This window comes from Manacus candei, unplaced genomic scaffold, assembly GCF_025592945.1.
Source record: "Manacus candei isolate 608988 ecotype Guabito, Panama unplaced genomic scaffold, ASM2559294v1 h1tg000238l, whole genome shotgun sequence".
In the NCBI taxonomy this organism is placed as follows: Eukaryota; Metazoa; Chordata; class Aves; order Passeriformes; family Pipridae; genus Manacus; species Manacus candei.
The window spans coordinates 54,296-72,785 of NW_026138286.1; the positions used below are offsets into that span (position 1 = coordinate 54,296).

Consider the following 18,490-nt stretch of genomic DNA (forward strand, 5'->3'; position numbering starts at 1 on the left):
TTCATCTTGGTGCAAGTCCAAGTAAAAGTAATGGACTACCCATTAATCCTCAACACTTCTATATTTTTGACCCTGACTACCCTCTCTATGCCCATCTTACTCCCCCTCCTATCCAAAAACTATCTAAACTCTCCAACAACCATCATACACACTGTTAAAACTTCCTTCATAATTAGTTTAATTCCCATAATCCTCTCCATCTACCTAAATATGGAAAATACCGCTTTCTATTGAGAATGAAAATTTATTGCGAACTTCAAAATCCCTTTTAGCCTTAAAATAGACCAATACTCCTTAACATTTTTTCCTATTGCACTATTCGTAACATGATCTATTCTTCAATTTACAACATGATATATAGCCTCAGAACCCCACACCACAAAATTTTCTCTTTACCTTCTAATCTTTCTCGTTGCAATACTCACCTTAATCATCGCTAATAACATATTCCTCCTATTTATCGGCTGAGAGGGAGTCGGAATTATGTCCTTCCTCCTGATTAGATGATGACACGGTCGAGCAGAAGCCAACACCGCTGCACTTCAAGCTGTACTTTACAACCGTATTGGGGATATTGGACTAATCCTCTGCATAGCATGACTAGCATCCTCAATAAACACCTGAGAAATTCAACAGCAATCCTCCCCAAACCAAATACCCCTTCTCCCTCTCCTAGGACTCATCCTAGCCGCCACAGGTAAATCCGCCCAATTCGGCCTGCATCCATGACTCCCAGCAGCTATAGAAGGGCCAACCCCTGTATCCGCCCTACTCCATTCCAGCACAATAGTAGTTGCCGGAATCTTCTTACTTATTCGCACTCACCACATATTATGTAACAACCAAATTGCCCTAACTATGTGCCTTTGTATAGGTGCCCTATCCACCCTATTTGCCGCTACATGCGCTCTTACCCAAAACGACATCAAAAAAATTATTGCCTTTTCTACATCCAGCCAACTAGGACTAATAATAGTCACTATTGGCCTAAATCTACCCCAACTAGCCTTCCTACACATCTCTACACATGCATTCTTTAAAGCCATACTCTTCCTTTGCTCTGGGTCTATCATTCACAGCCTTAACGGCGAGCAAGACATTCGAAAAATAGGAGGATTACAGAAACTACTCCCTACAACTACCTCATGCCTAACAATTGGAAATTTAGCTCTCATAGGAACACCATTTTTAGCAGGGTTTTACTCAAAAGATCTCATTATCGAAAGCCTTAACACCTCCTATCTAAACACCTGAGCACTCCTACTAACCCTCGTAGCTACAGCTTTCACTGCAACTTACAGCCTACGTATAGCCCTACTAGTACAAACTGACTACACCCGAATTCCCTCCATTACTCCCATCAATGAAAACAACCCAGCAGTCACAAACCCAATTACTCGTCTCGCTCTCGGAAGTATTATAGCTGGCCTATTAATTACCTCCTATATCTCCCCTACAAAAACCCCTCTTATAACTATACCACTAGTCACAAAAACTACTGCTATCATTATTACAACATTAGGCATTATTCTGGCATTAGAATTATCAAAACTCACACATACCTTCTCTGCCCCCAAACAAAATACCACTATAAACTTCTCCAGCACTCTAGGATATTTTAATCCCCTTATACACCGCCTCAGCTCTACTAAACTCCTAAACAACGGCCAGAACATTGCATCCCATTTAATCGACCTATCCTGATACAAAAAATAGGCCCAGAAGGGCTAGCAACCCTTCAACTTAAAATATCCAAAATCTCAACTACTCTGCACTCCGGACTAATCAAAACCTATCTAGGATCCTTCGCTTTATCTATCTTTATTATAATCTTATTTATACAGAACTAAGATTTAATGGCCCCTAACTTACGAAAACATCACCCCCTTCTAAAAATAATTAACAATTCTTTAATTGACCTGCCAACACCACCAAACATTTCCGCCTGATGGAACTTTGGATCACTTCTTGGCATCTGCCTAACAATCCAAATCACCCCGGCCTCCTACTAACAATACATTACACAGCAGTTATCACTCTGGCATTTACATCCGTCGCCCACACATGCCGAAATGTTCAATTCGGCTGACTAATCCGAAACCTCCATGCAAACGGCGCCTCCTCCTTCTTCATATGCATTTACCTACACATTGGACGAGGATTCTACTATGGTTCCTACCTATATAAAGAAACCTGAAACACAGGAGTTATTCTCCTCTTAACTCTAATAGCAACCGCCTTCGTAGGATATGTCCTCCCATGAGGCCAAATATCATTCTGAAGCGCTACAGTTATTACTAACCTATTCTCAGCAATTCCTTACATTGGCCAAACACTTGTAGAATGAGCTTGAGGAGGGTTCTCAGTTGACAATGCTACACTTACCCGGTTCTTTGCCCTCCACTTCCTCCTCCCATTCCTAATTGCAGGTCTCACCCTCATCCACTTAACTTTCTTACATGAAACAGGCTCAAACAACCCTCTAGGTATTTATTCAGACTGCGACAAAATCCCATTCCACCCCTATTTCACAATAAAAGATATTCTAGGCCTTTTGTTCCTCCTCATTCCCCTAATAACACTTGCCATATTCTCACCTAACCTCCTAGGAGATCCAGAAAATTTTACACCCGCAAACCCATTAGTAACACCTCCCCACATCAAACCTGAGTGGTACTTCCTATTTGCATATGCTATCCTACGATCAATCCCCAACAAATTAGGAGGAGTCCTAGCCCTAGCTGCCTCCGTCTTAATCCTATTTCTAGCCCCATTCCTCCACATATCAAAGCAACGAACTATAACCTTCCGACCTCTCTCCCAACTTCTATTCTGAATCCTAGTAACAAATCTTTTAATCCTTACATGAATCGGTAGCCAACCAGTCGAACATCCATTTATTATCATCGGACAACTCGCCTCAACTACCTACTTCACAATCATTCTCATCTTATTCCCCATTACTAGTCTCCTAGAAAATAAGATACTCAACCTCTAACCACTCTAATAGTTTATAAAAAACGTTGGTCTTGTAAACCAAAGACTGAAGGCTATCCCCTTCTTAGAGTTTTCCAAAAAAATATCCAAACACCCCCTAACTTTCCAATCAACACGTACATCAAGGGGAGGGCCCCCCCCCTCCCCCCCATACCCTACGGTATGTATTACTTTGCATAGCATCCTCCACCACATTAGACATAACATGCATGTAGGAAAATCTGACATACTATTATTGCAAAAACCATCCAAATTTTCATACTATCTCCCATACAACCCAAAACTTGTCATCAACAGACCTAGGCACATTCCCACACAAGGACATAACATGTCATGTTCGAGGAATAACACCGCAAACCGAACTAAAACCTAGAATTGCCAATTTTCGCATAAAATCCCCCTCAATACGAGGAACGTCATAGAACCTAGAATCCATGGTCCATGGACCACTCACCACTTAACCTTGCTCTATGTACCAACCAAGAAGTGCTGGGTTATTGATTAGTCGTACTCCTCACGAGAAACCAGCAACCCGGCGTTAGTAATGTTTATCATGTCCAGCTTCAGGTGTATTCTTTCCCTTTCCACCAATAACCCACTCTCATAACTTGCTCTTTGTCGCCTCTGGTTCCTCGGTCAGGGCCATAACTTGCTTAATTTTCCTAAACTTGCGCTCCGTTACTAATGGTTGGGGATGCTCGGCCAACCTGGACCTCATGATAGCGGCATTTTCTCTCTTCTAAACTTTTGGTTTTTTTTTTTTGGGTAGATCTCAATAAGCCCTTCAGAGTGCTCCGCCAGGGGGCCCCCATTAATGGTTGACATGTACCCCTTATGGTCGGCGAGCGGTTTTCTCACTTTTGCGTGAAAATTAATGATATGGTTTCAAGTGTTACTCGGTCTCATACTGTTGCACTGATGCACTGTCACGTGTTGTTGGCTTGGTTTTTCCATTACGTCTCTCATCAAGTTGCAATTTAATTAATGCACGCCAGACATATTTTTTGTCTTCAATTTCACAAAAAATTACAAAAATTTTGTCATTTTTTGCAATGATCTAGGGACTTTCCCTCTAATCATCATTAATTTTTGTTTTTAAATTTTTTAACAAAAATTTCAAATTTTACAAACTTTCCATTCCCCTAATTTTCCAATTAAAACATTTGTATCATCAATTTGTTAAATTTTTTTAATACACTTTAATTTACCCCATCATTTCCTTTTATCATTCATTTGTTGTTTGTTTGTTTGTTTGTTTGTTTACACTTTAATTTACCCCATCATTTCCTTTTATCATTCATTTGTTGTTTGTTTGTTTGTTTGTTTACACTTTAATTTACCCCATCATTTCCTTTTATCATTCATTCATTCGTTTGTTTGTTTACACTTTAATTTACCGCATCATTTCCTTTTATCATTCATTCATTCGTTTGTTTATTTACACTTTAATTGACCCCATAATTTCCTTTCACCCTCTCACCTCCCCAATTAATCACCCCTATTACTCTAACTAATATCCCGCCCACATAGGCCTTTAACAGTTAGTCCCAAACTTTTTCCAACCCTTCAGAAAAAAAGGAATCAAACCTTTATCACCAACTCCCAAAGCTGGCATTTTCATTAAACTATTCTCTGAACCACACCACCTTAAACCGCCCGAATTGCCCCACGAGACAACCCTCGTACAAGTTCTAGCACAACAAACAACGTCAGCAACAGACCCCAGCCCGCAATTAAAAATTGTCCAACCCCCCAAGAATAAAACATGGCCTCTCCCTCAAAATCCAACCGAATAGATAAAACACCCCCACTATCCACCGTGTTCATCCCCAACCACTCTAACTCAGACAGCCCTACGATAAACACCCCACCCCCCAGCACTAAAACTAACCTAGCACCATACCCAACAACCTGCCAGTCCCCTCAAGTTTCAGGAAATGGATCTGCTGCCAATGAGACCGAATACACAAAAACCACCAACATCCCACCTAAATACACCAGAAATAACACTAGTGATACAAAAGACACCCCCAAACTCATTAACCATCCACACCCTACAATAGATGCCAACACTAACCCCACTACTGCATAGTATGGAGAAGGATTAGAAGCAACTGCTAATCCTCCCAAAATAAAGCTAACACTTAAAAATAGTATAAAGTACGTCATAACAATTCCTGCTTGGCTTCTATCCAAGACCTTTGGCCTGAAAAACCATCGTTGTAATTTCAACTACAAGAACATAAAACCTTAACAAACCCACCCCTTTCTACCCTTCTAACCTCTCAGCAACACATTTTTGTTATCCAATTGAACTACTTCTCCAACCACTAAACAAGTCCTAAATCAATGTCAACTATCACTACAACTAAAACAAGCCCCAATAATAATCACTATGCCTAAAACAGCCTTAGTCCTTGTAGCTTACAATAAAGCATAACACTGAAGATGTTAAGACGGCTATTACACATACCCAAGGACAAAAAAGACTTAGTCCTAACCTTACAGTTAGTTCTTGCCAAATATATACATGCAAGTATCCGCATCCCAGTGAAAATGCCCTCAGCACCTTAAAAAGACAGCAGGAGCAGGCATCAGGCACACCACTCCAATTGTAGCCCAAAACGCCTTGCCTAGCCACACCCCCACGGGTTTTCAGCAGTAATTAATATTAAGCAATAAGTGTAAACTTGACTTAGTTAAAGCAACTTACCAGGCTTGGTAAATCTTGTGCCAGCCACCGCGGTCACACAAGAAACCCAAATTAACTTTAAACGGCGTAAAGAGTGGTTTTTCATTATCACTTCAACTAAGACTGAAATGTAACCAAGCTGTTATAAGCACAAGATGCATCCAATACTCCCATAGAAATGATCTTAGCTTCATGATCAACAAAACTCCACGAAAGCCAGGACACAAACTGGGATTAGATACCCCACTATGCCTGGCCCTAAATCCCCATGCTTTCACCACTTAAGCATCCGCCTGAGAACTACGAGCACAAACGCTTAAAACTCTAAGGACTTGGTGGTGCTCCAAACCCACCTAGAGGAACCTGTTCTATAACCGAGAACCCACGATACACCCAACCATCCCTTGCCAAATCAGCCTATATACCGCCGTCGTCAGCCCACCCCTAAACTGAGGGTTTAACAGTGGGCACAACAGCAACATCCCACTAATAAGACAGGTCAAGGTATAGCTCATGAGATGGTAGAAATGGGCTACATTTTCTAGCATAGAATACCTCACGACAAGGAGTGTGAAATCACTCCTAAAAGGCGGATTTAGCAGTAAAGCAGGATAATAATGCCTCCTTTAAACTGGCTCTGAAGCACGTACATACCGCCCGTCACCCTCCTCACAAGCTAGGATTAATTTTATTTATAATAAACCCCTAAGCTAGAGATGAGGCAGGTCGTAACAAGGTAAGTGTACCGGAAGGTGCACTTAGTCTACCAAGACGTAGCTATAACTAAAGCATCCAGCTTACACCTGAAAGATATCTGTTCCATATCAGATCGCCTTGAAGCCTAACTCTAGCTCTTCTACCAGATTACATAGAAACTAAGTTAATACTACCCATTAAATCAAAACATTCTCTCACTCAACCTAGTCTAGGCGATAGAAAGGTAAACTCAAGACGCAATAGAGATCATGTACCGCAAGGGAAGGATGAAATAGTAATGACAACCCAAGCAATAAATAGCAAAGACCAACCCTTGTACCTTTTGCATCATGATTTAGTGAGAAACTACCCAAGCAAAACGCCAATTTAAGCTTGCCTCCCCGAAACCCAAGTGAGCTACTCACGAGCAGCTATCTACAGAGCAAACCCGTCTCTGTTGTAAAAGAGTGGGAAGACTCGTTAGTAGTGGTGAAAAGCCAATCGAGCTGGGTGATAGCTGGTTGCCTATGAAATGAATCTTAGTTCCCTCTTAATTCACCTCCCAGGACCACACTCAACCCACATGAAGCGAATTAAGGGCTATTTAAAGGAGGTACAGCTCCTTTAAAAAAGAGTACACTCTCCCCTAGCGGATAAATTCAATTACAGCTTAACTGTGGGCCTTCAAGCAGCCACCATTAAAGAATGCGTCAAAGCTCCTCACCTAAAAAATCTAAACTTCCTCATGACTCTCTCTTCCCCAATAGGCCAACTTATATTAAATAAGAGAATTTATGCTAAAATAAGTAACTAGGGATCCCCTCTATGGCGCAAGTTTACATTACAACATTATTAACAATCCACAGGATATTTTTTAACCTTAACAAGACCTTATACCCAAAACTCTGTTAACCCACCTATGGAGCGCCCCCAAAGACGATTAAAATCTGTAAAAGGAACTAGGCAAATCCAAGGCCCGACTGTTTACCAAAAACATAGCCTTTAGCAAACCAAGTATTAAAGGTGAAGCCTGTCCAGTGACAATACGTTCAACGGCCGCGGTATCCTAACCGTGCAAAGGTAGTGCAATCAATTGTCCCATAAATCGGCACTTGTATGAATGGTTTAACGAGGTCTTAACTGTCTCCTACAGATAATCAGCAAAATTGATCTTCCCGTGCAAAAGCAGGAATAACCCCATAAGACAAGAAGACCCTGTGGAACTTTGAAATCTGCTACCACTCCCATAAACAATACTCACCCACAGGGCCTACTCCACCGGGATTTTGCTGGTGTGCATTTTTTGGTTGGGGCAACCTTGGAGACAAACTCAACCTCCAAATACCAGACAATCCATCTTAACCAAGAACTACCCATCAACGTGCTAATAGCAACCAGACCCAATATAATTGAGTAATGAACCTAGCTACCCCAGGGATAACAGCGCAATCTCCTTCAAGAGCCCACATCAACAAGGAGGGTTACGACCTCGATGTTGGATCAGGACATCCTAGTGGTGCAACCGCTACCAAGGGTTCGTTTGTTCAACGATTAACAGTCCTACGTGATCTGAGTTCAGACCAGAGCAATCCAGGTCGGTTTCCATCTATGTTACAACTCCTTCTAGTACGAAAGGACCGAAGAAGTAAGGCCTATACCACAAGCACGCCTTCGCACCCAGTAATGAACCCAACTAAATTACTAAGAGCTTCACCACAACTCCCTCCTAGAAAAGGACCTCTAGCGTGGCAGAGCTTGGCAAATGCAGAAGGCTTAAACCCTTTACCCAGAGGTTCAAATCTTCTCCCTAGCTCCAACGCAAACCACATGACAATTCACTTAACCCTCACTTACTTTATTATATCAATATCCTATGCTCTCTCCATCCTCATCGCCGTAGCATTTCTTACCCTAGTTGAACGTAAGATTCTAAGTTATATGCAAGCCCGGAAAGGTCTTAATATTGTAGGACCATTTGGCCTCTTACAACCTATCGCAGATGGAGTAAAGCTATTCATCAAAGAACCAATTCGTCCATCAACTTCATCCCCTTACTTATTTATATCTACCCCTATCTTAGCCCTTCTCCCAGCAATTACAATCTGAACACCACTTCCCCTACCCTTTCCTCTTACTGACCTAAACCTTGGCATACTCTTCCTTCTAGCTCTATCTAACTTGGCAGTCTATTCAATCCTATGGTCAGGGTGAGCCTCCAACTCAAAATACGCCTTAATCGGCGCCCTCCGAGCAGTCGCACAGACTATCTCTTACGAAGTTACCCTGGCCATTATTCTCCTATCCGTAATTATCCTTAGTGGTAACTACACCCTCAATACCCTAGCTACGACTCAAGAACCTCTCTACCTCATTTTCTCCTCCTGGCCCTTAGCAATAATATGATATATCTCCACTCTTGCCGAAACAAACCGCCCTCCATTTGACCTGACAGAAGGAGAATCTGAACTAGTCTCAGGGTTCAACGTAGAATATGCTGCAGGGTCATTCGCCTTATTTTTTCTCGCCGAATATGCTAATATTATACTAATAAATGCACTCACAACCATTCTATTCCTAAACCCCAGCTCACTTAATCTCCCTCAGGAACTCATTCCCCCTGCTCTAGCTACAAAAACCCTCCTCCTTTCCGCAGGATTCTTATGAATCCGCGCCTCTTACCCTCGATTCCGATATGACCAACTCATACATTTGCTCTGAAAGAACTTCTTACCCCTAACATTAGCCTTATGCCTATGGCATACCAGCCTTCCTATCTCCCATGCAGGCCTACCCCCTACCTAAGACACTCAAGGAAATGTGCCTGAATCCAAAAGGGTTACTATGATAAAGTAAATATAGAGGTATACCAACCCTCTCATTTCCTAATTTTAGAAAAGTAGGAATCGAACCTACACTAAAGGAATCAAAATCCTCTATACTCCCTCTATATTATTTTCAAGTAAGGTCAGCTAATTAAGCTATCGGGCCCATACCCCGAAAATGATGGTTTAACTCCTTCCCTTACTAATGAATCCCCAAGCTAAACTAATCTCCACAATAAGCCTGCTCCTAGGAACCTCAATCACAATTTCAAGTAACCACTGAATAATAGCATGAGTCGACTTAGAAATCAACACTTTAGCTATTCTTCCATTGATCTCTAAAAGCCACCATCCACGAGCCATTGAAGCCTCTACTAAATATTTTCTAACCCAGGCAGCCGCATCTACGCTACTCTTATTCTCCAGCATGACCAATGCATGATTCTCTGGCCAATGAGACATCACCCAACTAACCCACCCCATATCATGTATACTACTAACTATTGCAATTTCAATTAAACTAGGCTTAGTCCCATTTCATTTCTGATTTCCAGAAGTTCTTCAAGGTTCAACGATAACAACATGCCTCCTACTAGCCACAGTCATAAAATTTCCACCAACCACACTATTCTACCTAACATCCCCCTCACTCAACCCAACTCTCCTATCTTCAATAGCTATTGCTTCCGCAGCCCTAGGTGGCTGAATAGGACTTAACCAAACCCAAACTCGCAAAATTTTAGCTTTCTCATCTATCGCACACCTAGGATGAATAACCATTATTCTCAACTACAACCCCAATCTGACTTTAATCACGTTCTATCTATATATTGTAACAACTTCCGCCATCTTCTTCATCCTTAACACAACCAATACCCTAAAACTATCCACTGTTATATCCACATGAACCAAAATTCCATCACTCACCACAATCCTCATGCTCACCCTCCTCTCCCTTACAGGTCTTCCTCCCCTAACGGGGTTCCTACCCAAATGGTTAATTATTCAAGAGCTCACAAAACAAGAACTAACAGTAGTAGCCACAGCTATTACCCTACTCTCTTTACTTGGACTTTTCTTCTACCTACGACTGGCCTACTGTGCAACCATCACACTACCCCCAAACTTCACCAACTACAGAAAACAGTGACAAACTAACAAACCAACTAGCACCCTAACCACAACCTTTACCTCCTTATCAATTATGCTCCTGCCACTATCTCCCATAGTACTCGCAATCCCTTAGAAACTTAGGTTATTTAAACCGAAGGCCTTCAAAGCCTTAAACAAGGGCTAATCCCTCTTAGTTTCTGTTAAGGTACACAGGATACTAACCTGCATCTCCTGAATGCAACTCAGATGCTTTAATGAAGCTAGAACCTCCCCCTAGACAGATGGGCTTTGATCCCATAAAATTTTAGTTAACAACTAAATGCCCCAACCAACAGGCTTCTGTCTACTAGATCCCGGCGCATGTTTAATGCACATCAATGAGCTTGCAACTCAACATGAATTTCACTACAGAATCGATAAGAAGAGGAATCAAACCTCTGTAAAAAGGACTACAGCCTAACGCTTCTACACTCAGCCATCTTACCTATGACTTTCATCAACCGTTGACTATTTTCCACTAACCACAAAGATATTGGCACACTTTACCTTATTTTTGGTGCATGAACTGGTATAATCGGCACAGCCCTTAGTCTCCTCATTCGAGCAGAGCTAGGACAGCCAGGCACCCTTTTAGGCGATGACCAAATTTACAATGTAATCGTCACCGCACATGCCTTCGTTATAATTTTCTTTATAGTAATGTTGCAAAGCATTTTAAATTTAGTAGTAGAATGGCTAAGGCTTAAGTAAGAGGGTAGACCTAGAAAGCAACACTTTACAGTAGTGAGTTAAGCAGCAACCTTGTTCGTGGGAATAGAATGTACTAAAGAAGTAGAAACAATAATCAAAAGATTTAGTCAAGCATGTACGTAACGATTTGTACCTTAGATGTGGTAAGGGTCTGTTAAACAGTTTCTAGGGGGGGTAAGACAACTTAAGCAGATTTATGATTAGAGTAGATGATTGTTAATTGTTATAAACTACTGCACCTGGTTTGCTATAGAAACTGTAATTGTTTTAGCCGTGAGAATACATGTAAACTTGGTTATGTATAAAAGTTGAACTGAGAACGAGGGTCGTCGGAATCCTGACTTGGGGCGTTAGCCCACAGGTTCCCGGGGCCCCGAATAAAGCACCCATAAACCGGCACTTTGTTGGTTTGTGTCTTTGTTTACAGGCAACAGTTTTGGCGACCCAGATGGGACTCCGGGGGTAGCTGGGCGGCTCACGAGCTGATCCACTCCATGCCGGCAACCAGGTGATTTCTGGGGAGACATCGACCCGTGCCCGACCCGCACCCGCCGGACGACCCTCTAGGTAAGCCCGAAGGTGCTTTATTCTTTTAGGTTTGTTGGTTGGGAGCCTGCCTATAAGACGGGATAGTGAGTGTCCCGCTGGGTTGGGCTAAAGGTACCTTGGTTGGGAAGCCTAGGCGCTGGTCGTAAGACGCAGCGAAAGCTGCGCTGTACCAGCACTCGCCTCTCAGAGGGAGAATCGGCGAGTTGGTTTTGGTTTTGGTTTTGTTCTGGTTTTGGTTATGTTACTGGTTTATATTGTTGTGTTATCGTGCTGGTCGTTAAAAGTATTGTTTTGTGTTGTTGTGTTATTGTGAATTTGATGAATTTAGATTGTGGTGTGTGTGTGAGCCAGTAGCAAGCATGATGTCATTTAAAACCTTTAGAGCACTATCCTGCACAGAAAAAGATATCCCTAGCGATTCTCCGCTTGGTTGCTTGTTAAAACATTGGAAGGAAGGAAATTTTGGACAAGAGTTAAGCAAGAAACAGTTGATTGATTATTGTAATAATGTATGGCCTCAATATGAAACAGGAGGAATGCAGTGGCCCAGAAATGGTTCACTGACTTTGGAAATTATAACCCCTTTGATGCGATATTTACGAGAGAATGAGAAGTGGGATGAAATACCGTATCTAGATTTGTTTTATTATTTAGAACAAAACACTGAATGGCAAAAGGAATGTGGTATCTTAGTGTTGAAAGAACTGGAACTGGAGGATGATAAATGTAAGAAATGTCAAGAGCGGAGTATAAAGATATTGAAAGGATTGGATGATAAACATGAGCGGAAAATACGGTTTTCAGAACCAGAGGAGGATGTGTCTTTGTTAGTCTCCCCCGGAGTAACTCCAAGTGCGCCCCCGAGAAATAGTCTCCCTTCACGTGCAAGGGCACAATCACACACCATGCCCCCGTTAGAATCATCCTCGGATGAGGAAGAAACAGGGGGGCGGGAATGTGACAGAACTCCTCTAGCAGAACGGACTCGGAGAGGGCGAAGGGAGAGGGAAAGAAGACGGGGAGGGGGGAGGGAGACAGACGTTTCACTCTCACCCCCTAGATTGATGGCTCCCTTGCGAGAAGCGGTTGGAGCAGGCAGGGGAAAAATCATGATAAAAGTTCCTTTTTCGCCTAATGATTTACTAATTTGGAAACAGTCAGCTGGGACATATAGAGAAAATCCTGAGCGGGTGGCTCGTGTTATAAAAATGGTTATAAAAACACAAGACCCGGACTGGAATGATTTACAGGTATTAATAGATACAATTTTAGATTCAACAGAAAAAGAAATGATATTAAAGGTGATGGTGGAGAGAGCAAAGGAAAGGATTCGTACCCTGCCCCGGGCAGCGCGGGGGACGGTAAACGATTTTGTACCGTGGGAGGACCCCGACTGGGACGCTAATAACCCCGCAGATTATAAAAAGTTAAAAATTTACCAGGAATTATTGGTAGAGGGAGTGCGAAGTGGCATTCCAAAAACGTTGAATTGGTCTAAGTTATATTCAGTAATGCAAGATAAGACTGAGTCCCCTTCTGCCTTTTTAGAAAGGCTAAAGGAAACAGCTCAGAAGTATACAGATTTAGATGTTGAAGACGAGTCTGGAAAATTACAATTAGCATTGATCTTTATGGGACAATCACAAGAATATATTAGAAAGAAATTTCAAAAACTGGAAGGGAGAGAAACAAGAGATTTAGAGAAATTGTTAGAAGTGGCTTGGAAAGCATATAACAATTGGGAAAAGGAAAGTACTAAGAAACAACAAGCGAGCTTGTTGGCGCTTTTACAAGCTTCAGGAGAGAACAATGGGGTCGGTAGTAGGGGAAGAGGATGTGGCAGAAGGGGAAGGGGAGGAATGGGTAGAGGATTTAACAATCAGTCGGGATTCGGAAATCAATATGGGGGAGGACGTGGTAGAATAGGACCAAATCAGTGTGCTCTTTGTAAAGGACAAGGACATTGGAAAAACGAATGCCCATTAAATGCTGGAAATGGAATGAATCCTTGGAATCCTCAAAGCTTTGTGAATCCACAAAACCCTGTTGGTATGGGCACGCCACAGGGTGTCGCCCAAGCATTTATGTTAGGGAGTTGTGGAAGACAGAGCCGACTAGATTCAGACTTAAAGGTTGTTTTGGAAGTAGAGGGGGAGCCGACGGAATTTAGAATAGATACTGGAGCTAGTTTTTCGGCAATGAATAAATTGATGGGGCCATTAAGTGATTCAACCGTACAAGTAGTGGGAGTTTCAGGACAAATAGAGGAAAGAACATTTCTGCGACCTCTAGATATCAAATTTAAGGGAAGAGAATTAGATCATCAATTTCTGTACATGCCCAACAGTCCTGAATGTTTATTAGGAAGGGATTTGCTTTCAGCCTTGCAAGCTAAAATTATATTTGAAAAAGGGAGAGTCAAGATAGAAATTCCAGAAGAAAATTTAGCAAAAATTTTTGTTGTGAAAGAAGTGGAAAAGGAAGAAATACCCCAAGAGATTGAACAGGTTGTTGTACCCTGGGTGTGGGAGACCGGGGTTCCTGGGAAATCTAAAGCAGCCACCCCAGTTAAAATAGAGTTGAAGGAAGGAGCACAACCTGTCAGAGTTAGGCAATACCCAATTAGTTTAGAAGCAAGAAAGGGAATAGCCCCTATGATTTCACAGTTCCTAACTCTAGGAATATTACAAGAATGTGAATCAGAATTTAATACCCCTATTTTTCCAATTAAAAAGCCAAACGGTAAATATAGATTAGTACAAGATTTGAGAGCAGTAAATCTTATTACAAAAGATATTCACCCGGTTGTAGCAAATCCTTATACCTTGCTAACATCTGTTTCTGAGAAGTTTCAGTGGTTTACTGTGGTTGATTTGAAAGATGCTTTCTTCTGCATACCACTGGCACGAGAAAGTTGGAAAATCTTTGCCTTTGAATGGGAAAGTCCGGAGACAGGACGAAAGAGACAGCTCACTTGGACCAGATTACCACAAGGATTCAAGTGTTCTCCTACAATATTTGGTAACCAGTTGGCAAAGGAACTTGAGGAGTGGAAGATGACGCAGGTAAAAGAATCTCCTTTTTCTTATATAGTGCTTCAGTATGTTGATGACGTCTTTTTGGGGGCTACAGAACAGGGACTTTGTCGTCAGTTAACTATTGAACTGTTAAACATGCTGGGCCAAGCAGGCTACCGAGTCTCAAAAGAAAAAGCACAATTAGTAAAACGGAAAGTTATCTATCTGGGATGTGAAATTTCCCAAGGAGTCCGGCGCCTGGGAACAAATAGAATTCAAGCAATATGTGCTATACCTGTGCCTAGAAATAATCAAGAACTGAGATCTTTTCTAGGAATGGTCGGATGGTGCAGGCTGTGGATTCCTAACTTCGGACTGACTGCTCGACCACTGTATGAAGCAGCAAAGGAGTCCAAGCTAACCTGGGGGACAGAGCAAGAAAAAGCATTCCAGGAACTGAAGAAAGCCCTCCAGGAAGCACCTGCCCTGGGACTACCGGACCCAACCAAGGAATTTCAGCTCTATGTTTGTGAGAGACAGTGAATGGCCTTAGGAGTACTCACTCAGCGATTAGGATCCTGGAAGAGACCGGTTGGGTACTTCTCCAAACGGCTAGACGCAGTAAGTGGGGGATGGCCGGGGTGTCTCAGAGCTGTGGCAGCGACGGTCATTTTAATACAGGAAGCGCGCAAATTGACTCTGGGAAAACACATGATAGTGTACGTGCCCCACATGGTCATAGCAGTTCTAGAGCAAAAAGGGGGGCATTGGCTCTCCTCCAACCACATGTTGCAATACCAGGCTTTGTTGAGAGAACAAGATGATGTTGAACTGAAAATTACTAACCATCTCAACCCAGCAGAATTCCTTAGGTCTACACAGGAAGAAGGCACCCTGGAGCATGACTGTGTAGAGACCATTGAACAAGTCTACGCGAGCAGAAGAGACTTGAAGGACGAACCACTGACAGATCCTGACTGGGAGTTGTTCACCGACGGATCTAGCTTTGTGGAAAATGGCACCAGGTATGCTGGGTATGCAGTGGTCACTTTACAACAAGTGATAGAAGCGAATGCACTACCCCAAGGTACGTCTGCACAAAAGGCCGAGATATGGGCATTGGTGAGAGCTTTAATATTAAGCCAAGGAAGGAGAGTTAACATATGGACTGACTCCAAATATGCTTTTGGGGTAGTTCATGTTCACGGAGCACTCTGGAAGGAGAGAGGACTTCTTACTTCTCAGGGGACAACGATTAAACATCGGGAAGAAATTTTACAATTGCTAGAGGCAATACATAAGCCCTCAGCAGTGGCAATAATGCATGTCAGAGGACACCAGGCTGATCCAGGACGAGAGTTTCAGGGAAATCGATACGCTGACCAAGCAGCCAGGAGGGCTGCGAGAGAGGTATGGACTCAAATGGTTCTTTTACCAACCCGGAATAATCCAGCAATAGCATTCATGGAAGAGAAACCGCATTATTCACCTGAAGATGAGAAATTAGCTGTGATGATGGAAGCGAAGAAAAATATCAGGGGGTGGTATATCACTCCTACGAGACAGGTAATTTTACCAGTCAGAATAATGAAAGCAGTGCTTGAAATGGAACACAACAAGTGCCACTGGGGTGCAGAAGCACTAGTGAAATTCTTGAAAAACGAAATTTTCTCAAACCAGATGTTAACACTAGCTAAAAGGGTGAATGCAATGTGTCCTATGTGTATAAAGAATAATCCAGTAGTCAGGAAGCAAGTACAAATGGGAAAACTACAAGTAGGACAGTTACCAGGAGACTATTGGCAAGTAGATTTTTCTGAGTTGCCTAAGGCCCAAACTTTTAAATATCTGCTAGTGTATGTTTGTACCTTCTCAGGGTGGCCAGAAGCTTTTCCATGCAGGACCAATCAGGCAAAAGAAGTAGTGAAAACCCTTCTGAAGGAAATCATCCCAAGATTTGGAGTTCCCCTAGGGTTGTCCTCTGATCGAGGACCGCACTTTACAGCAGGGATAGTCCAAGATGTGTCAGCTGTATTAGGGATAACATGGAATCTCCATACACCATGGAGACCGCAGTCTAGTGGACAAGTAGAAAGAATGAATCAGACATTAAAAGGTCAATTGAAGAAGATCTGTCAGGAAGCCAAAATCCAGTGGCCCCAAGCAGTACCCCTCGCTCTGCTGAGAGTTAGGATTAAACCAAGGGAAAGAATAGGAGTAAGTCCATACGAAATATTGTATGGCAAGCCCTATCATGCGGCTACTTACCAAGGGGATCCTCATGTAGTGGGTGATCAGGCAGTATTTAACTATGTGTTATCTTTGAATAAGACCCTCACAGCCCTCAGAGGAGCGCTGCAGTGGAATCGGCCTCTACCCCTGGAGAATCCGGTTCATGACATTTCTCCAGGAGACCAAGTCTATGTGAAAAACTGGTCAGTGGAACCATTAAAGGAAACATGGGACGGTCCTCGCCAGGTGATAATGACCACTTATACGGCGGTGAAAGTCGAGGGAATCGACAATTGGATCCATTACACCCGAGTCAAGAAGGTTCCAGTCTCATGGTCGGTAGAACCTCTCTCACCTACAAAGATGGTATTTCGAGCCAACAATTGAAGATTGTGGTATTCCTGGGGTTGATAAGTTTAGCAGAGACCACCGTGAGAATTGAGACCCCAGATCCTTATTTGTTTGCACCAGAACACACTGATGTAAACTTAACTTGTCTGTTTTCAGATGACCAGGGAGCTGAATTAAGAAATGTCCACGTCAAGTGGAGACGGAGGGATCAAGATCGAATCATAACAGAAGGAGTGACAACAGTTTGGGATGCGACACAACAAAAGGGTTATACCGTCCTGCAGGTACCTGAGGTGTCTAAAACCGTAGAAGGGACATACATGTGTGTAGTTTGGATTCAAAGGAGTTTTGATTATGGGTATGTAGAAATACACATGATAAACACAACTCGGGAAATAATGACTAAGGTACAAGTTATACCCCCTAGGAAAACTCGACATGTGAGAGATCTGCAGATTCCGAATAGAGAAATAGAACAGGAAAATTTAATTGTGGGCCTAATTCGAGATTTTGGGAAAGTACAAAACGTTACTAAAATTACTGCATGTCTCCCTATGCCTCATGCAGCAGGAGACCCAATTCCATGGGGAATAATTCCAGTGCCGGAAATACCCAAAATGTTTAAGAATATTACAAGGAATTGCAAATTTGTAACCATCACATGGAGCGAAACGATAGATGTATGTTTATTAAGTGACAAAATGATGAAGAAGCAATGTGAACAGATGCCGGGATATTTCCGATGGGTAGTAATTGGGACATGGGTAACAAGTGAAACAATTAATGAATTAAAAGGATACTGTTTAGTTACAAATTCAACACACCCATGCTCTAAAGTTCCGGCTTCAGTAAAACGAGAAAAACAAGAAGAGGTCTGTCAAAATATTACCAGTTCTACAACCATGGAAGAATGGCAAACAATTTGGGGACCCAGCCTGCTAGAGACATATAGTTATATTGGAAAGGTACAGTGGTGCATTCACTGGAAGGGGAAAAAGAATCAAACTTATCCTACAGGAAATAGAGGGAATCATAATTGGAGGACAGAAACACATACAAAAGAGGATTGGAATTGTACCCGAATATATACATGTGACACTCCAAACGATGAAATAGGATTAATACCAGTCAGGGCCCTCCTGCAGTTAGGATGTGAGTGTCGAGGATATAACCATACTATTAAAGGACATGTGAAAAACATTGATTGTCACACTACCACAGTTAGAAGTCCCGGAAACCTAGTATGGGTCATGGGACATGGTCAATGGACC

At 42.4% G+C, this 18,490-nt stretch overlaps 2 protein-coding genes across 2 annotated transcripts; both read left to right on the top strand.

Annotated features, from left to right (window-relative positions):
- Positions 1 to 11,978: 11,978 nt before the first annotated feature.
- LOC127464579 (uncharacterized) lies at positions 11,979 to 15,025 on the top strand. The gene is made up of 2 exons (XM_051774943.1): positions 11,979 to 14,684; positions 14,971 to 15,025. Exons 1-2 carry the CDS (start codon positions 11,979 to 11,981, stop codon positions 15,013 to 15,015), a joined length of 2,751 nt encoding a protein of 916 aa, XP_051630903.1. The 3' UTR covers positions 15,016 to 15,025.
- Positions 15,026 to 15,179: 154 nt separating this feature from the next.
- LOC127464578 (uncharacterized) lies at positions 15,180 to 17,255 on the top strand. Its single transcript, XM_051774942.1, has 2 exons — positions 15,180 to 16,202; positions 16,968 to 17,255. Exons 1-2 carry the CDS (start codon positions 15,180 to 15,182, stop codon positions 17,253 to 17,255), a joined length of 1,311 nt encoding a protein of 436 aa, XP_051630902.1.
- Positions 17,256 to 18,490: the final 1,235 nt, after the last annotated feature.